Below are 15,332 nucleotides of genomic sequence, written 5' to 3'. Positions count from 1 at the left end.
TCTCTGCTCAGCATTGGGTGGTGGCAAAAAGGGTGTAGATGGAGTTGTGTGCAATGGAAGCCCTCTCTATACTAACTGGACATGGAAGAGGTTTTTTCAAACCCTTTCTACATTAGTTGTAAGTAGACAGGAGTGCAGCCACTACTCCAGTGGCCAGGAATCTCGCATAAGGGTGCAAAGAAGTTCTAGGTCAGAACCTAGAATAGTAGCTTTGGAAGACCTGTTCTGCTACCAAACATCTACCCACTAACGTGTTACTGGACTACTCATTTCGGTAAAGTTACAAATATGCTCAAGTGTTTGAAGGACCAGGGCCCCACGCAAATTGTCACACGTTCTCAGAGCTAATACATTATTTGTATGGTACTCAATACTGCAAATATGGTAAAGTAATAAAAATGTAACTCTTAACAGCAGGACCACAGGGAGCATGGTAGAGGCACTTAATCTCTGTATAAGGAAGGGAAAAATGAAGCAGTAATTTAAAAGGTAAAAGTTACCTTTAATGTAATGACCCACTGTAGTCTAAAAGCAACATTCTGATCTCAGTTACATAGGGCTTTTTTTAATCAGTGTAACTCCACTGGATTAAGTAATCACATACCAAGAGTCAAAAGAGTTAATTTTCTACTGTATGTTGTCTATATTTGCATAACTTGCTTACCCAAACTACTATATTAATAGGCATTTGTTTAAGAATTTTCTGCTGGTTTCTGATACAGTGTGGTAGGTTTGCTTAGTGGACTTATTTTTTTCAGATGAATTTTCTACTGAATATCACTTTTTTTGATGAACTGGAAGTTAATTTGTTTCCACAAGTTTATTCCTGAATTGGATACTTGTTTTTCAGAGGACTGTCACTCTTTGCATGTTGTTTTTTTGAAACAAATACAATATACTAAATTTAAAAGCACATTTATTTCTTTAGGAAGCTTATTTTTCAGTAGGTGGCTAAGTGAAATTTGAGAGTCAATATTTTAAGTAAGTTGCATTCATTAAGATCTACCTTCACTGCTATGTAAATAGATTGTTCACATTTTGTCATTCGTGGAAGCCCAGCATTTCTAGCATTCTTCAGTCTCACGATTCTATACAGCATTAGAAAAATAATATTTGTAACAAATCTTGCACACACTCCCCTCTTATTCCCCCCAATCCCACAAAACAGGAAAACACAAAACCAAAGGAATAGATGTATACTAGAAATACAGAAATGTTACCTGTGTGTTTCCGAAGGTGCTCTTTAAAATGTCCAAAGTGGTCAAACTGTTTATCACAGTACTGGCATACGTGTATTTTTTTGCCAGGTCTTTGCTTCTTGCTGGCTCCACCTTCGTCAAGGTGGTAACAGGTGAGGTGCTGTTTCAATGCACTCTCTCGTAGGTACCTTTTATTGCATATGTCACATTTGTAACTCTCAGTGGAGTGTGTTTTCATGTGTTCCTTGAAATGGTAAAACAATTTAAACGAACGGTTACATTTCTCACAGTGGAATAAATTGTTCATGTGTGACAGCTGAAGTTCCACAATTTCAATACCTTCTACCTGTTTGCATGTAGGATCAGTTGCATTGTCACCTTCTTCTTGGATCTGGCATTTTCTTTCCCCCTGACGATACTTGCTGGTGATATCTGCCAAAAGAGCCAAAGCAGACTCGTCTGACGTACCCGTAGTCTGTATATACTTTATAGACTGTTCTGCAGAAGCTACTTCTTCCAGGGTTTCAATGCTATCATCTTCCACTTCAATTGTCCCTTCAGCAATCTCCACCTCAATTTCAACAGGCTCTGATTCTGCAGATGGCAATGTTTCTGTGATGACATTGGAGGTTTCGGCTATCTTCCTCTTTTTGGTTTTATTTTTACCTTGTGTTGTATCTGATTCTAGTGGTGCCGAATTTTCTTTGTTCCTGTAAAGTGTGTGTAATATAACATAATAAGGATCCAAAACCACCTACGTAATAATTCCTGCAATATACTGAAATTACACGAAATTATTCAAAGTATGTAATAAATCAGTAATAAAGTGTTTGAAGAGAATGCAGGTTCTGAAACACCATGCAGATGGTTACATTGTAGATTCAGAAATGCACTAATCCTTAATCTTTACTGCTGAACCATTAAGATTGTCCATCACCTCTGTACCTGAGAATGCCTTATCTAGTTTAGGTTATGTGAAGTGTAAATCTAGAGATATTGAGTAAACAGTATAATTCCACTTTTTTCTCTATTTTAATAAGTCATCTTTTAAAGAGAACTACTGTTGTGCACATATTTTATGCATTCTGTCTCAAAGGAGAAGAAAACACTGCAACTGGTAAGATGTCTGTGAAAACTACCCCCCCTCAGTCCAGGGGCCTGAGCAAAGGTGTTGGATCCCAGGAATGTCAGGCTGCTGTAGATGAACACAAGTGGAGAAGCCAAAAGGACCCAGCAGGAGATGGTGGTGGTGAGATTTGGTTTGCAAGACCTGCAGCACAAAATCCATCATACTATACCGGCGCACCAAAGCCTCCCAGCACTAAATATGAAATTCACCCCTATGCAAAGGGCCAGTTCTCTCGAGGACTTTAGTTCTCAAAATAGGAACTGGATGGGATTTATGTGGTGTCTAGGACTGGTCCACACTCAGTTGTATACCAATTCAACTATTTTGGTTGCGGTGGGAGGAGACGGGTTATGTCCTGGTTCCAAGTCCACAGAATGATAACATAGGGGTAAGTGCTGGCATGGTGGAGCGTTACAGTGATACTTCCTTACCACAATCCTAATTCCTGTCAGCCCAGCCTGCAAGTAAGACGCCAGGATAAGCAAGAGCATCCAGGTCTCTTACAGAGTAGTGAAGAGTGAAGGCCAATCTATCCCTTCCCCCTTTATATAAAATGTTAATGAGGGCTTAAATCATAATGTGATGCATTTATATAGCACATTTCATTTGAGAATCTAAATGTACTTTGTTTTATTTGATATAGCATTTAACTAATAAAATCCATATAAAATTGAAAACAATATCTTAGAAATGACTGAGAAAACAGGAGCTTTTTAGTATGACTTGAAGCTCAATAAATGCAGGTTCTAGCAGATCTGTGAGGTAAGGAACTCACTATGCATCCCCTCTCCACACTCCCCTCCCATTAAAGCCAAAGGAGTTTAGCTCATAGTAACATTAGAGTTGTGCGAATAATGGGTTTTTGGCCATTCTGAAAATTCAGAAAAAAAAAATCAGTTCAGGTTTCCAGAATGTTCAGTGAATTGGAAGTCAGAAACATTTTGTCTGGGCCTTTTAATAAAAAGCAAAGGAATTCAAAAAACAAACAGAGGAGGAGGTGATGGTGGTGGCCTGTGGTTAGGGAACTCACCTGGGAGGAGGGGGGGAATATCCATATTCCATCCCTGCTCCAATGAATATATGGCATAAGGAGGACAATGTCACCTTCATCAATGGGTCCATATCCCCTTGTGAATGTAGTCTGAAAAATCAAAATGTTCCTTTTTGATGTTGAAATGGTTTGTTTCAACATTTCCAATTTTTTTTTTTATTTTAGCTGGAACAATTTGCCAAAATGTATATGAATTTTCAAAATGCTTTTATCAACCCATTATCTATATTTTTCAGTGAAAAAAGTTTCATCTGAAAAATTCAGCCCCGCTTTAGTAACATTATAAAATATTATTTTTGCCTCAACACCTTGTTTAGAGATGGGTAAACAGTGAAATTAAATGGACACTGTCCAGTTAAATTTAGCTCCAAAACGTTGTAAAAAAATTATTTTTGAAGAAACTAAATCCAAGATTAATTAAGATATTCCTAAAACTATTAAACAATTTTGTTTTTTAAAAGCAAATAGTTATTTTCTTGCAACTTTAGCAACCCAAATTATTGTAACATTACATTATTGCCTTAGATCCTGAAACTGGCCCTAAATAAAACTCTACTATACTCTATTTTCCAAGCTGAGAGAATTGTAATAAGTAAAGGAACTATAAATACAGTAAAACCTCAGAGTGACAAACATCTTGGGAATGGAGGTTGTTCATAACTCTGAAACATTTGTAACTGAACAAAACGTTCTGGTGATTCTTTCAAAAGTTTACAACTGAACACTGACTTAATACAGCTTTGAAACTTTACTATAAAGAACAAAAATGCTACTTTCCCTTTATTTCTTTAGTAGTTTATGCTTAACACAGTACTGCATTTGATTTTTTTTTGGACTCTGCTGCTGCCTGATTGCATACTTCCGGTTCCAAATGAGGTGTGTGGTTGACTGGTCAGTTCATAACTCTGGTGTTCGTAACTCTGAGGTTCTACTGTAGTAATATTAGCTTTATACTATTTTCAGTGTGAATAATCTCAGCAGCTATTTACAATATAAGTAACTTTTTTGTCCTTTAATATGCATTTTTATCCTGATAGTGTCTTTTCAATCCAAGAGTGAAGTTGTGCAGTCTTGATTCCAATCCCAGCGATTACCACAAGACCATACTTCTTCCCTATATTTATTGGCAGCAAAGTTTAAGCGTAGGGCAAATATTTTAAAATAAATATTGATGTTGAAAACCCTGCTTCTAGTCTGCAGTGTGACCAAGCTTTATTTAACTTCAACTTTTTTTTAAAATACAGGATGTGTAAATATTACTACTGCAGGAATTATAGGCCTATGTCTGCTCTCCACTATGCTGAATGTTAATGAACATGTTATCTGGTGTGGAAAAGACCCTTGTGGTGGGATAGGAAGGAAACAGCAGCTTCCCCTCATGTTCCTCAAGCTTGCAGAAACTCCTGTGTGAACTCCAGAATGGGAAATAGGGGTGGCTGTTATGGGCTTCCTTCTCATAGAGAGAGAAACAGTGCTTATAGCCAAAGGGAAGATTACAGCAGAACTCCAAGAATGGGAAGGCAGAGAAGGTCCTCCGGAGAGCAGTGAGAAGGGAACGGCACCCAAGGATTGTACTCTGTTTTTCTCATACCTTCTCAGGCTTTGCGAGCCATGTCCCCTGACACAAAATTCCAGCTCACAGAGTTTGAGGCTCAGTTTTACCCTTTATGGTTTCCATCACACCTTCACAGGAGGAGGCTACAGACTTTGGGAAGAAGAGATGGATGAGGACTCTACAGCTACTACTCAGGTTCCAGGAGGAGAAGAAACAGCGCTGTACAATATTGGCAACCAACCCTGCCAAGAATCTTCCTCAGATATTGTATTCCATGTTTCTAGAATATGAATGGAAAAATGACATGCTTACCTGATTTCAAGTGCTTTAATAGCTTCTAACATCTGTAGATACTCAGCTGCTTTCCAAACATCATTTGCTTCTTCTTCACCTTGGACCATTAATTTTGCTGTGTAGGTGAACTCAATTAAGTGTCGAAATGCCATGTTACTTACACCTGTTTAGAAGTAAATATACACTGGTTTTTTGCAATTCTTCAGATTTTAGTTGTTACATTTCACATGTATAAGAAGTAAATTTTGCTAACAAATCTTTCACCATCTAGATTTTAGTTCACAATGTCCTGCTTATTGCCTTTTGTAGATCACCTTCATGAGATGTTCTCACAGGCTTCAGAAAGTCTACAGCTGCATGCAATGGAGTCTGATGCAGCTTCTTCAGGTTTGTGCCATGTTTAATAGTAGAACTATAGGTCCCATAATGTAAAACAGATCATTATCTTCATCACTGGAAAGGTTGCTAGTCCCCTTCTGCTAAAGTGGCTAGTACTGAAGTTTAGAGAGTCAGCAGTCTCCATTGTGCGTCTATTGCCACTGAAAAAAGCCTCCCCTCAAAATTGTTCCTTCAGATGTTATCTTTGAAAGAAACTGGCTTCTGGTGGCATTAGCTACCTCACAACCGCCACTGAGCTAAGTCTTGACAAGGTGGTTAGTACCACTAAAGCCTGCATATTAATCTGTAGCACTAACATTACAGAACTATAAGTATTTTGGTCATACAAGTCATATCAACAGGTTACCTTCTATCTCTACCAAAGGCTCCTGAGTGAAATCTTGGAAGAATTTGTAGAAGAACTGGCTGCAGGCAGCAAGGACAGCCTTATGAGCTTTGAAATGGTGACCTAAAAGGAAATGGATAAAAATCAAATGTTTTGAGTCAACATACACGCATTCATGCTAGATGCTAATGGGTTCAGAATAAAGAAAGCTGCAGAATTCAGAATGTGAAGACATTGTAGCAGAATGCAATCTGAGCATGCCCTTTGTTGCATGGTATGTTACTGCAGACATTTTCCTGGGCCTTCACTGACCCATATAGCTTTCAGCAGGTTTAATTGCTTCCCCTCAGGCTGAGTTATGCAAGAGTCCTCCAGTTCTAGGGTATGAAAGTCCCAACAAACGTAAACACAACCCCCTCCATAACAGAATCTTTAACAACTATTTGGAAATAATTAATAAAACACAATTAAAAAAACAGGACAATTATTCCAAAATAGTTTCTATCAATATACACCTCTACTCCAATATAACGCGACCCGATATAACACGAATTCAGATACAATGCGGTAAAGCAGCGCGCCGGGGGGGGGGGGGGGGGCTGCACACTCTGGAGGATCAAACCAATTTCGATATAATGCAGTTTCACTTATAACGCAGTAAGATTTTTTGGCTCCCAAGGACAGCGTTATATCGAGGTAGAGGTGTATACCCAACCCCTTGTTTGGAAAAGAAGCTCTATTTACTCAGATTAATAAGAGTGGTTCATAAGACATCAGTCACACTTAATTTCCATTAGTCCTAAGGGTAGAAGGGTCTGTTCACCCAAAGTCGGAGCTCCAACTTCTTCCATGTAACAAAGAGAAGGTTCCAATGACCAGAATATGTAGGTATGAATGAGGAGTATTAGGATATATCAAAACCAAAGGACTGTTTACATGTGGGACCATTTTTGCTTGCTAATTAAGAGACCAAACACACCAAAGCTAGGCGGTCTCCTCCCTTCAGAGTGCTCAGGTGAGTGAAAAAGGAAAAAAACCCTAAACTGAACACTTCACTGTAAAGCACTAATCCTGATAGAAAAGGACTGGATTATAGGCAGGGAATTCACCAAAAGAAAGATGGTAGAAAAACAAAACAAAGTTCTTAGTTCTTTGGTAACAGAGAATTATCTCCACCTGGTAGGGACAGGAAAAGAACTGAGTTCAACCAGACTGTCCTTTTGAAGAAGGGAAATGAGGTTACAAGAGTTTTGCTATTTCCCCCCTTCTATCTACATCTGCTGATGGTGGGCGTAAGTCTTCCTGCCTAGGCTGGTTTAGACAAAGCATTAAGAAATTAATTCTGAATTTCTGTTTTGCTATGAACACTAGTAAACAAACACCACTATTATTCAATGCTGCTGATTATTTCAGCATAACATCTGAAAATTAGGGAAAGGTTCCATCTGCTACATCATTCAGGATGAACGTCTACTTGCAATTTGTAGTACTGCTATATAAAACTGGAAGACATTAATTTGTGTTCTGCCCAGGTTGAGAATAAAATACATTGATGCTTTATTTTCAATTGTCTGATCTATGTCAATCAAAATGAAGAATTCCAAAGCATCTGTGTATCAGAAGATTTGGTATGATAGTACGTACCATCTACAATCAGAGTGATATCCGTAAACTGATCCTGCTCACGCTGTTCATTCAGTCTATCCAAAATAACTTTATAATGTTCTGGGAATTCTTGAATGCATTCCATCGTTTCTTCGGCTTCCATAGTGAATTGACCATTCTACAAAAGATTATTAATGAAGTTAAGAATACTGCGGTACTCAATGTTTTACATCTTCAATGTGTCATACAAACATGAACTAATTAGCATAATGCTTTAATTAAATTCAGTGTTTAAAAAAGAGCCATGAAATAGAGTAATGTGATTGTTAATAACTACCAAATTAGATCAACAATAGGTATATCTCAATGTAGCTAGCAGATAGGAGGTACTACGGTAAACAAAAAAGAAACATGGCTTTATTATAGACATTAGAGACTAAAACTTTTGCAAGTTTACTTTTTCATTCTATAAATTGGAAAGAAATCTGCCTCCCTCAAAGCAATCAGAAGGGGCAGAAACATAACTGATTATTGGAATTTCAACAAAAATTTGGCAAGCTAATTACCAGCATCTTGATACGGTTACTTTGAGGAACTCTGCTAATCCATTTGATGGAGGATGGCTCTTCAATACTCTCACAGATTAAGTTAATTTTCTATTCAGTGAAGAGAAGATGTTTAAAGAAGGTAGAGGAATGAAGGAAGTAGGTATCCACTAAGGAAATGTTTCTTCACCTACGAGTTCACGGGAGTTGCAAAGGATTGAAAATTTGGTTACTATCTAAAGCAAAGAAAATCTCACTCCCTCACTTCCCGCACAACCCTACCATTCAGATCTACTATTCTCTGTCAACCTCTCAAAATATACACACAAATAAGTCATACAGGCTTATCTGATACTTTTATAGTAAGTGGAAGAGGGCTGTGAAAGGTTTTGACTTTAAGGGGTCACCAACCAGAAAAGATCATGAAAATCTACCCTAAAACATGGACAATGGATGTTAATCTGCTGGGTATGTGTTAATACCTTTGGAGAGACACTCCAGATAATTACAACTGCAAGCATTTCAATCAAATAACTTTAGGCAAAATTCTTTCAGATCTGCATGGCAGTACCCATCTATGATGTTTTATTCTCCCTACAGGTGTGGCTCTCACACAGAGGCCCATGGGAGCTCTTCATATGTTAGAAGTATAAAATCATTCTGCTCAATTCAACCAGGTGAATCTGAGAGGAGAATCTCCTTCTTAAGTCCTTTTAGGCTCTATTTAAGCAGAAATATTCTGTGGGGTACAGCAGCAAAGAAATTTGGAATAAGCCTCTGCACCTAACCTAGGGTGTTGTGGAACTGTACAAAATGAGTTCCCAAGAAGACTCCCTCTACTGAAGGGTGTTGAAAGGAAAGCCCTCTGCTGCAGCCCCAAACTTTCTTCAGAAGCAAATCTGAACCAATGCAGGAACTTAATGTCTTTTGAGTGAACTTAATTCAGCTCAAAGAACAATTGGTTCCAGACAGAAGACAAAGATACCAAGTTTGAATGTGTCTTTATGGAGTCTTTGTACCTTTTCTCCTGCTTGGGGATAGGGTGCCAGGCAACAGTCACATCAAAGATGTTTCCTTCATGAAATTTCATATCTATAGTTAGTGATTAATCTGTACTTAGGTGCTAAGTACGTGGGGGAATAGCATGTGGGAGAACAACAGAAGAGAGAGTATCTTACTGGAGCTGGCAATGCATCTCTAGTTTAATGTATCATGGTGGCTGCAGTAACAGAAGCATATGGTGTGGGTGCACAAAGTGGAGATCCACAGAGTTCCATGAAAGATTAGATTAATTGTGAAGACTTTCTTCTAAATGCCTGGTTTTCCTCAACTAGAATCAGAGGGCCTCCTCCTTTGAACATGAGCCGATCCCTTGAGCCTACCCATTACTATCCATCTGACATTACCAAGCTTGCTAACTCTCAGGCCTGATCTACACTAAGAAGGAAGGTTAGCTCAGTTACATCACGTAGGGATGTGAAAAATTTATACCCAAGTTACATAGTTAAGCCAACCTAAGCCCCCTTGTAGACAGCACTAGATCAACAAATTTTTCTCCATTGACCTAGCTAATGCTTCTCAGTGAGGTAGATTACCTGTTGCAGTGGTTCTCAAACTTTTGTATTGGTGAGCCCTTTCACACAGCAAGCCTCTGAGTGTGACCCCCCTTACAAATCAAAAATACTAAAAAATAATAAATAATAATAATAATAATATTTAGCACTATTATAAATGAGGGGCTGAGGGCTGACAGCTTGCGATCCCCTATGTAATAACCTTGTGACCCCCTGAGGGGTCATGACCCCCAGTTTGAGACCTATTGCAACAGGAGAACCCCTCTCATTGGCATAGGTAGCATCTACACTGAAGTGCTGTAGCATTTCAAGTATAGACAAGACTTCATACATGGCTGCTGGAGGTGAGGAAGTATTTAACATGCTTGTGTCTTGGAGTGGAGTGGGATGGAAATAAAAAGGTGGAGTGGAAGCCTGAGGACAAAACTCTATTGTTATGATAAGGAGACATTTTGTCTCTAGGCATAGGATTAGGCTTTATAGATGCCAGTTGGTGGAAAGCTGTTGCTATCCTATTTCTCCATAGAACAGATCCCTCCGTGGGGTGTGGTTTTTTTTTTAGGAAAACGCCCTATTTAGAATATGTCCAACTCATCAAACAGAAAAAATAAAAATGTTTGCTTAAAGAAATCTATTTCTGTTTGCTATCACTAGGTCTACTATAAGAAGTAGAAACTAAGATACATAATAAATAGACAGGCAACTTGGAATTACAGGTAAAATTCCACTAGGATTCTGCTAATGTAAAACCACAGGAAAAAACCCCAAATCCCAGCTCTTATAACTTCCAAATATTCAAAAGCAGTTTAACCTCCAGAAATTGCTTTTTCCAAACTTTTTGTATCTTTTCCTCATTGCTGCATTTTCCTCATCCATGGAGTAATAGTACAAGCCTCAACGGTTAAGAATCAGTCTGACAAGTTAGCTCCATGCTTCCATTACTAGTTCTCAGAGTTGTCAGGAGTACCCCAATTCCTGTGAATTACATAAGCCAGGTGATCACACTCACACCTTATGAAGGATTTATTTCCATAAGTTGAAATGCATTTGATAGCAAGTGATAATTTATCATAAAGTAATACAATGCTTTGAAATTATTTTGGAAAAGAACTTGCATTATTCCTAATCCTCATTAACAATGTGTCTGTTGTGGCTTTCATAAATCATTGTGTGTCTCACAGGTAAACTCAAAAACACAGCAGATAGATAAACTAATAATAATGACCTTCATCCTGAAAGATCCCAAATCCCAAATGATACCAGTGAAATTCTACCTCTGAGTTGGAGCACAGCAACAGTATAACAAGCACACAGCAAAACAATAAAACTTTGGAATACCAAGTGAAGTATTCAGTGTACCAATAGGGGGAAAATTTAATTTAGATAGACAAAATGAATGATCAAAGCAGAAATTTTGACAGGACACCCAGGATACCGCATTTATTCTCCAAACAGCAGTTTTTCTTCTTAGACCACAGTCTAATAGAAATGGAATTAACTGACAGGGTGAAATTATTATTCATTTTTCCCAAGGTGGAGGGGTGGGAATATACAGATAAAATGCTATCTGAACTTAAAACTATGCTCTTTATCACCACTCCTGTGAAAGGAAGGACAGATAATTACACACACACACACACACAAAAAAAGTGTGAATTTAGTTTATGTGAGAGGTGTCAGGCCAATAGCCCTGGAAGTCAAAAGCCATTGATTTATCCAAAAAGCATGTCCAGTAAACATAGTGGGAGTGAAAGCTACCCCTCAGATCAGGCAGACTACCTCTCAGAGTAAGAGATTAGTCCATTCTCCATGCCCATTCAATCCTTACAAACTGCTGAAACTGCCAGTAAGGGTGCCAACTAGTGCCAATTGTGACAGTGGTTTTTCTGACACAAATATTTCCCAGACACAAAGGAAACAATGGAGAATCTATAAAAACTAAATAATGGCGCTAAAAATATCCTATTTCTATACAATTTGGGGTGTCTATGCAGTAAGTGGAGATTATTCTAGGGTGCAGCGCTCTGTCTTCCTGCCAGCTGCAGTTGCATCTCTAGTTCTATGACTCAAGTGCCTAAGATTCCCTCTCACTGTTTATTAAAATGCAGCAGTGTATTACACAGGGATTACACCATACTCTATCTGTTATCTCAGAAAGGGAAATTAGTTCAAGTTAGCGAGGCTGCCGCTACAAGACTTTGAAGCTTGCAGGTCCTCACACAAACCAGCAGGAGTCTCCTTGGGCCTTATACATTGCACTACCTATGCAGCTAATAAGGATTTAAATTAGTCTATTTGATATATGTATCAGTGCTTCATGCTACAAAACACGATGGAATCTTTAATGACTTTTCTCTATCACCTCCAGCAGCATCTCCAGCAGCGCAGTATCTCCTCAACAAAGCCGCATGGTGTTGAGTACTGACTCCAAAATCAGTGTCAACTACTGTGTTTCCCCACCCAGGGTTTCATAGGAAGTCTCCCAAACAAGTACCTACTTACTACTGCTTAACTTGTATGATCTGATCAAATCTCACCACAAAGTAGTACGACTGAAGATCTTTTGTAATAATTGGTAGTTCAAATCCACCTCAGAATAACTTAAGTAAATACTTACAGTCAAATATGTATGTGCTGGTGTAAATTTATTTAAACACTTTTATTATTATTATTATTATTATTACTAGAAACCCTAGTCATGGACCAGGACCTCATTGTGCTAGGTGCAGTACAAACAAAACAGACAATTCCTGCTCCAAAGAGTTCAATCTAAGTTTAAAAGAAGAGCCAAAAGATGGATGCAGACAGATGGGGAAACAGAAGGAAACAATATTGGTCAGCATGATAGATGAGTCTCACACCCATAGGCATCATGGAAAAGGAGAGACATAAGGAGGGTTTTGAAGAAGGACAATGGAGTAACTTTGCACATGTATATGGGAAACTCCTCCAGGTGTAAGGGGCAGCATGGGAGAAAGCACCGAGATTCTTGTTTGAAAATTTAGCAAGTGGGCAATATAGGCTGGCATCATAGATTGATCGGAGGAGGGAGCTGACAGCTTGATAAGTGAATAAGAAATGGTCCCTTTGCTGTACTCAGATAACAGGTAATATAACCCCTTTTTAACACCATTGCCCCCTTACTTCTGTGCATATTTTCCCACTTACACAGAACACAATAGTAATGCCTTATCATGTTTGGCCTGAGTGGACAGTAATGACAATGTTCTTTTCCTCACATGGCATCAGATCACTATTATAACTCATTTGGATTTGGTTTTTTTTTTTTTTTTTTGCATTTTATTTAGTATTTTTCTTATCTTTATAGTCACAGGTCGGCAGAGATTTACAAACTGAAAAAATGCAGTGATGGGAACAAATTATTTCCTGCCATAAGCAGTCTCAACTCCACTGAAACTAATGGAGTTTCACCAACCTACATCAGCAGTGAATTTACCTCAAAGGAATCATGCTTCACTGCATGCTTTGGAAGGTTCTTGTCCATTACATGGTGCACCATGTTTTTCTCTTGTAGAAGTTCAAATTATATGCAAAATATCCCCAAGCGATACCAAAGTGCAAAAGTGCAGAACGTATGTAAAGTATCCCCAGAAACAAAGAACAGTAATTGATCTCCATAATGGGAGGTAAGAGGTAGAATGCTTCCTATCTTCAAAACTGTCTGAAAGCCCCAAAAAACTTTCCAAACTGGGCTTATTCCCAGCTCATTGTTTTGAAGGCAAATTCTCTAAATCATAGAAGAACAGAACTTTGTATATTTCACTTCATTCCCTAAGACTCATACAGTTTTAGAGTGATATGTATATGCTAAAGTGGAATACTGGAATATATATATATATATTCATCTAAAGAATGAATCTTTTAATAAATTGAAAGACAGAAGGACAGCATTATTACAAGAAATATGTTGAAACTCAGTGTTTGCTTATATCCCTGTACTATCTAATCTATAAATACACATAGATAGAAACTGCTAAAATAAAAGTGAGGGAAGTAATGATGGCAGGATAAATCAGTTTGTGATCACTAAATAAAGATGTAGCTTGTTATGTTATCTATTAGTTCAAAAGCCAGGATGCATGTGCAGCATTAATCTTGTCAGCAATAACAAAATACTTTTTGATCATAGGTCTATTTGAACTGTCATTCACCAAGAGCTGCATGCTAATCAATTGAAAAGAAACAAATTCCACTCTGATTAAATAATTAGAATTACAAATGTTTATTCCTAAAGAAGGGCACTGCACCAAACTGTCCAGTGTATGCTGTCACAATGGCAAAGAACCATGTCAAACAAATCTAGAACAGTTTATTGCAGCCATCCTCTGCTTTATGGGAATGTACAGCTCATGGAAGCACCTTGACTCTGAGCTCATTGTGCCATCCTCATTTAAGCATTAACATATACAAGGCCATATTCCCTCCTGCAACCCCTCAAGAAAGCACATGGCAGTGTGCAATGCATTACAGTCTCCTCTGCAGCATTGTGCAGGGCAAGACACACATCCTCTCCCTATGGTGCCTTCATTCAGGTGGGGCTGCCACGTGCCCAAAGAGCGCAGCTTCCCAGGGTTCGAACCTCAGCGCCCCAGCCCAGTGCTGGTCACATGGCCTCAACTCCCGACCCCAATAGGGAAATCTTGCTGCCAATCAAATACACTCCAGCCAATCACAGGGAAGTGGGTGACACCACGGCAGGAGACGGAGCCAATGGGCCTTCGCTAAGAGCCAGAAGCTGGGGAAGGCGGAAGGCCTAGACGTGTGGAGCGCCCGCGGGTGGCGGATAACTCGGCGAGAGAACGACGGGCTAACCAGCCTACTACGAGGGGGGACTGGACGCAGCCGGGCCCCCACCGCGAGGCGGGCGGAAGGAACAGCCCGAACCCGGCATCTGGCGGCACCTCGGGCCCTGTAGTCGTTATTACGTCATCAAAGCGCGCATTAAATCGATCCCTTTTCAATCCCTCTCCCGGCCGGGGTCGCACCCCGGAGACGCGCGCGCCCCGAAGGGGGAGAGGCGTTCCGCCTGGTACTCACCGTGAGGAACCTCTCGCCCCGTCTCGCCGGCTCTGCCGCTTCCTGCTCCCCCAGCTCGCCGAAAAGCGGGGCGGGCGCCGGCCAATCGCGACTCGCATTCCCGGCCTGCACCGCGAACCGGAAGTGACGGAGCGATGACCTTTAGCACAACAGGACGCTTGGGACCAGCTGGCCCGGGGTACGCTGGGAGTTGTAGTCTCTGCCAGGAATGGCGTGGCGCGTTGCATTCTGGGAGCTGTGGGATGGGATGGAGGAGCGGGCTCCCTGGTGGCCCGTCCGCCCGCCTTGCCAGACCCGCGCCCTTGTTCGTGCGGGAGAGCTGTGCCGGGGGAAGCGGGGCGGCGGCTAGATGTGCCCCAGGGGCTGCTATCTGTTCCCTAGCGAAGGTCCACGTGTCTCATCACAGGCCACAGTCCCCGTTCTAGTCCCACTCGACCAGCCCTCCGGCCTGCTGCCGTCTCGGCCCCATCGCTGCCCGTTTGCGTGAGCGGAGCCGAAAACCTTCCCCGTGATAAAGTGTTTCCAGCTTGTTTGAAGTTTCCTGCTCTGATTTTTTTTAACTTTAATTTTGTTTTGCCCCTTATTCAGGCAAGGGTAG

The 15,332-nt window shown here is 40.1% G+C and overlaps 1 protein-coding gene across 2 annotated transcripts in view; it reads right to left on the bottom strand.

Moving 5' to 3' along the window:
• The window catches only part of ZNF131 (zinc finger protein 131), a 31,918-nt gene extending 17,075 nt beyond the window's left edge, over nt 1-14,843 (bottom strand). Inside the window, exons 1-8 of one of the 2 annotated variants that reach the window (XM_034774633.1) lie at nt 14,735-14,843; nt 10,488-10,651; nt 8,124-8,292; nt 7,597-7,735; nt 5,974-6,075; nt 5,247-5,391; nt 1,546-1,909; nt 1,221-1,443 (exon numbers count right to left, since the gene is read on the bottom strand). In XM_034774633.1, coding sequence (XP_034630524.1) covers nt 1,221-1,443; nt 1,546-1,909; nt 5,247-5,391; nt 5,974-6,075; nt 7,597-7,735; nt 8,124-8,129 — 979 coding nt within the window. In that variant the 5' untranslated portion in view covers nt 8,130-8,292; nt 10,488-10,651; nt 14,735-14,843. Of the gene's footprint in view, nt 1-1,220; nt 1,910-5,246; nt 5,392-5,973; nt 6,076-7,596; nt 7,736-8,123; nt 8,293-10,487; nt 10,652-14,734 lie in introns of both variants that reach the window. The other variant, XM_034774632.1, reaches the window with a different exon arrangement.
• Nucleotides 14,844-15,332: the final 489 nt, after the last annotated feature.

Source organism: Trachemys scripta, chromosome 6, assembly GCF_013100865.1.
Source record: "Trachemys scripta elegans isolate TJP31775 chromosome 6, CAS_Tse_1.0, whole genome shotgun sequence".
Taxonomy (NCBI): Eukaryota; Metazoa; Chordata; order Testudines; family Emydidae; genus Trachemys; species Trachemys scripta.
The sequence above is the reverse complement of the archived record's forward strand: the minus strand, read 5'-3'. Positions and strand labels throughout refer to the sequence as shown.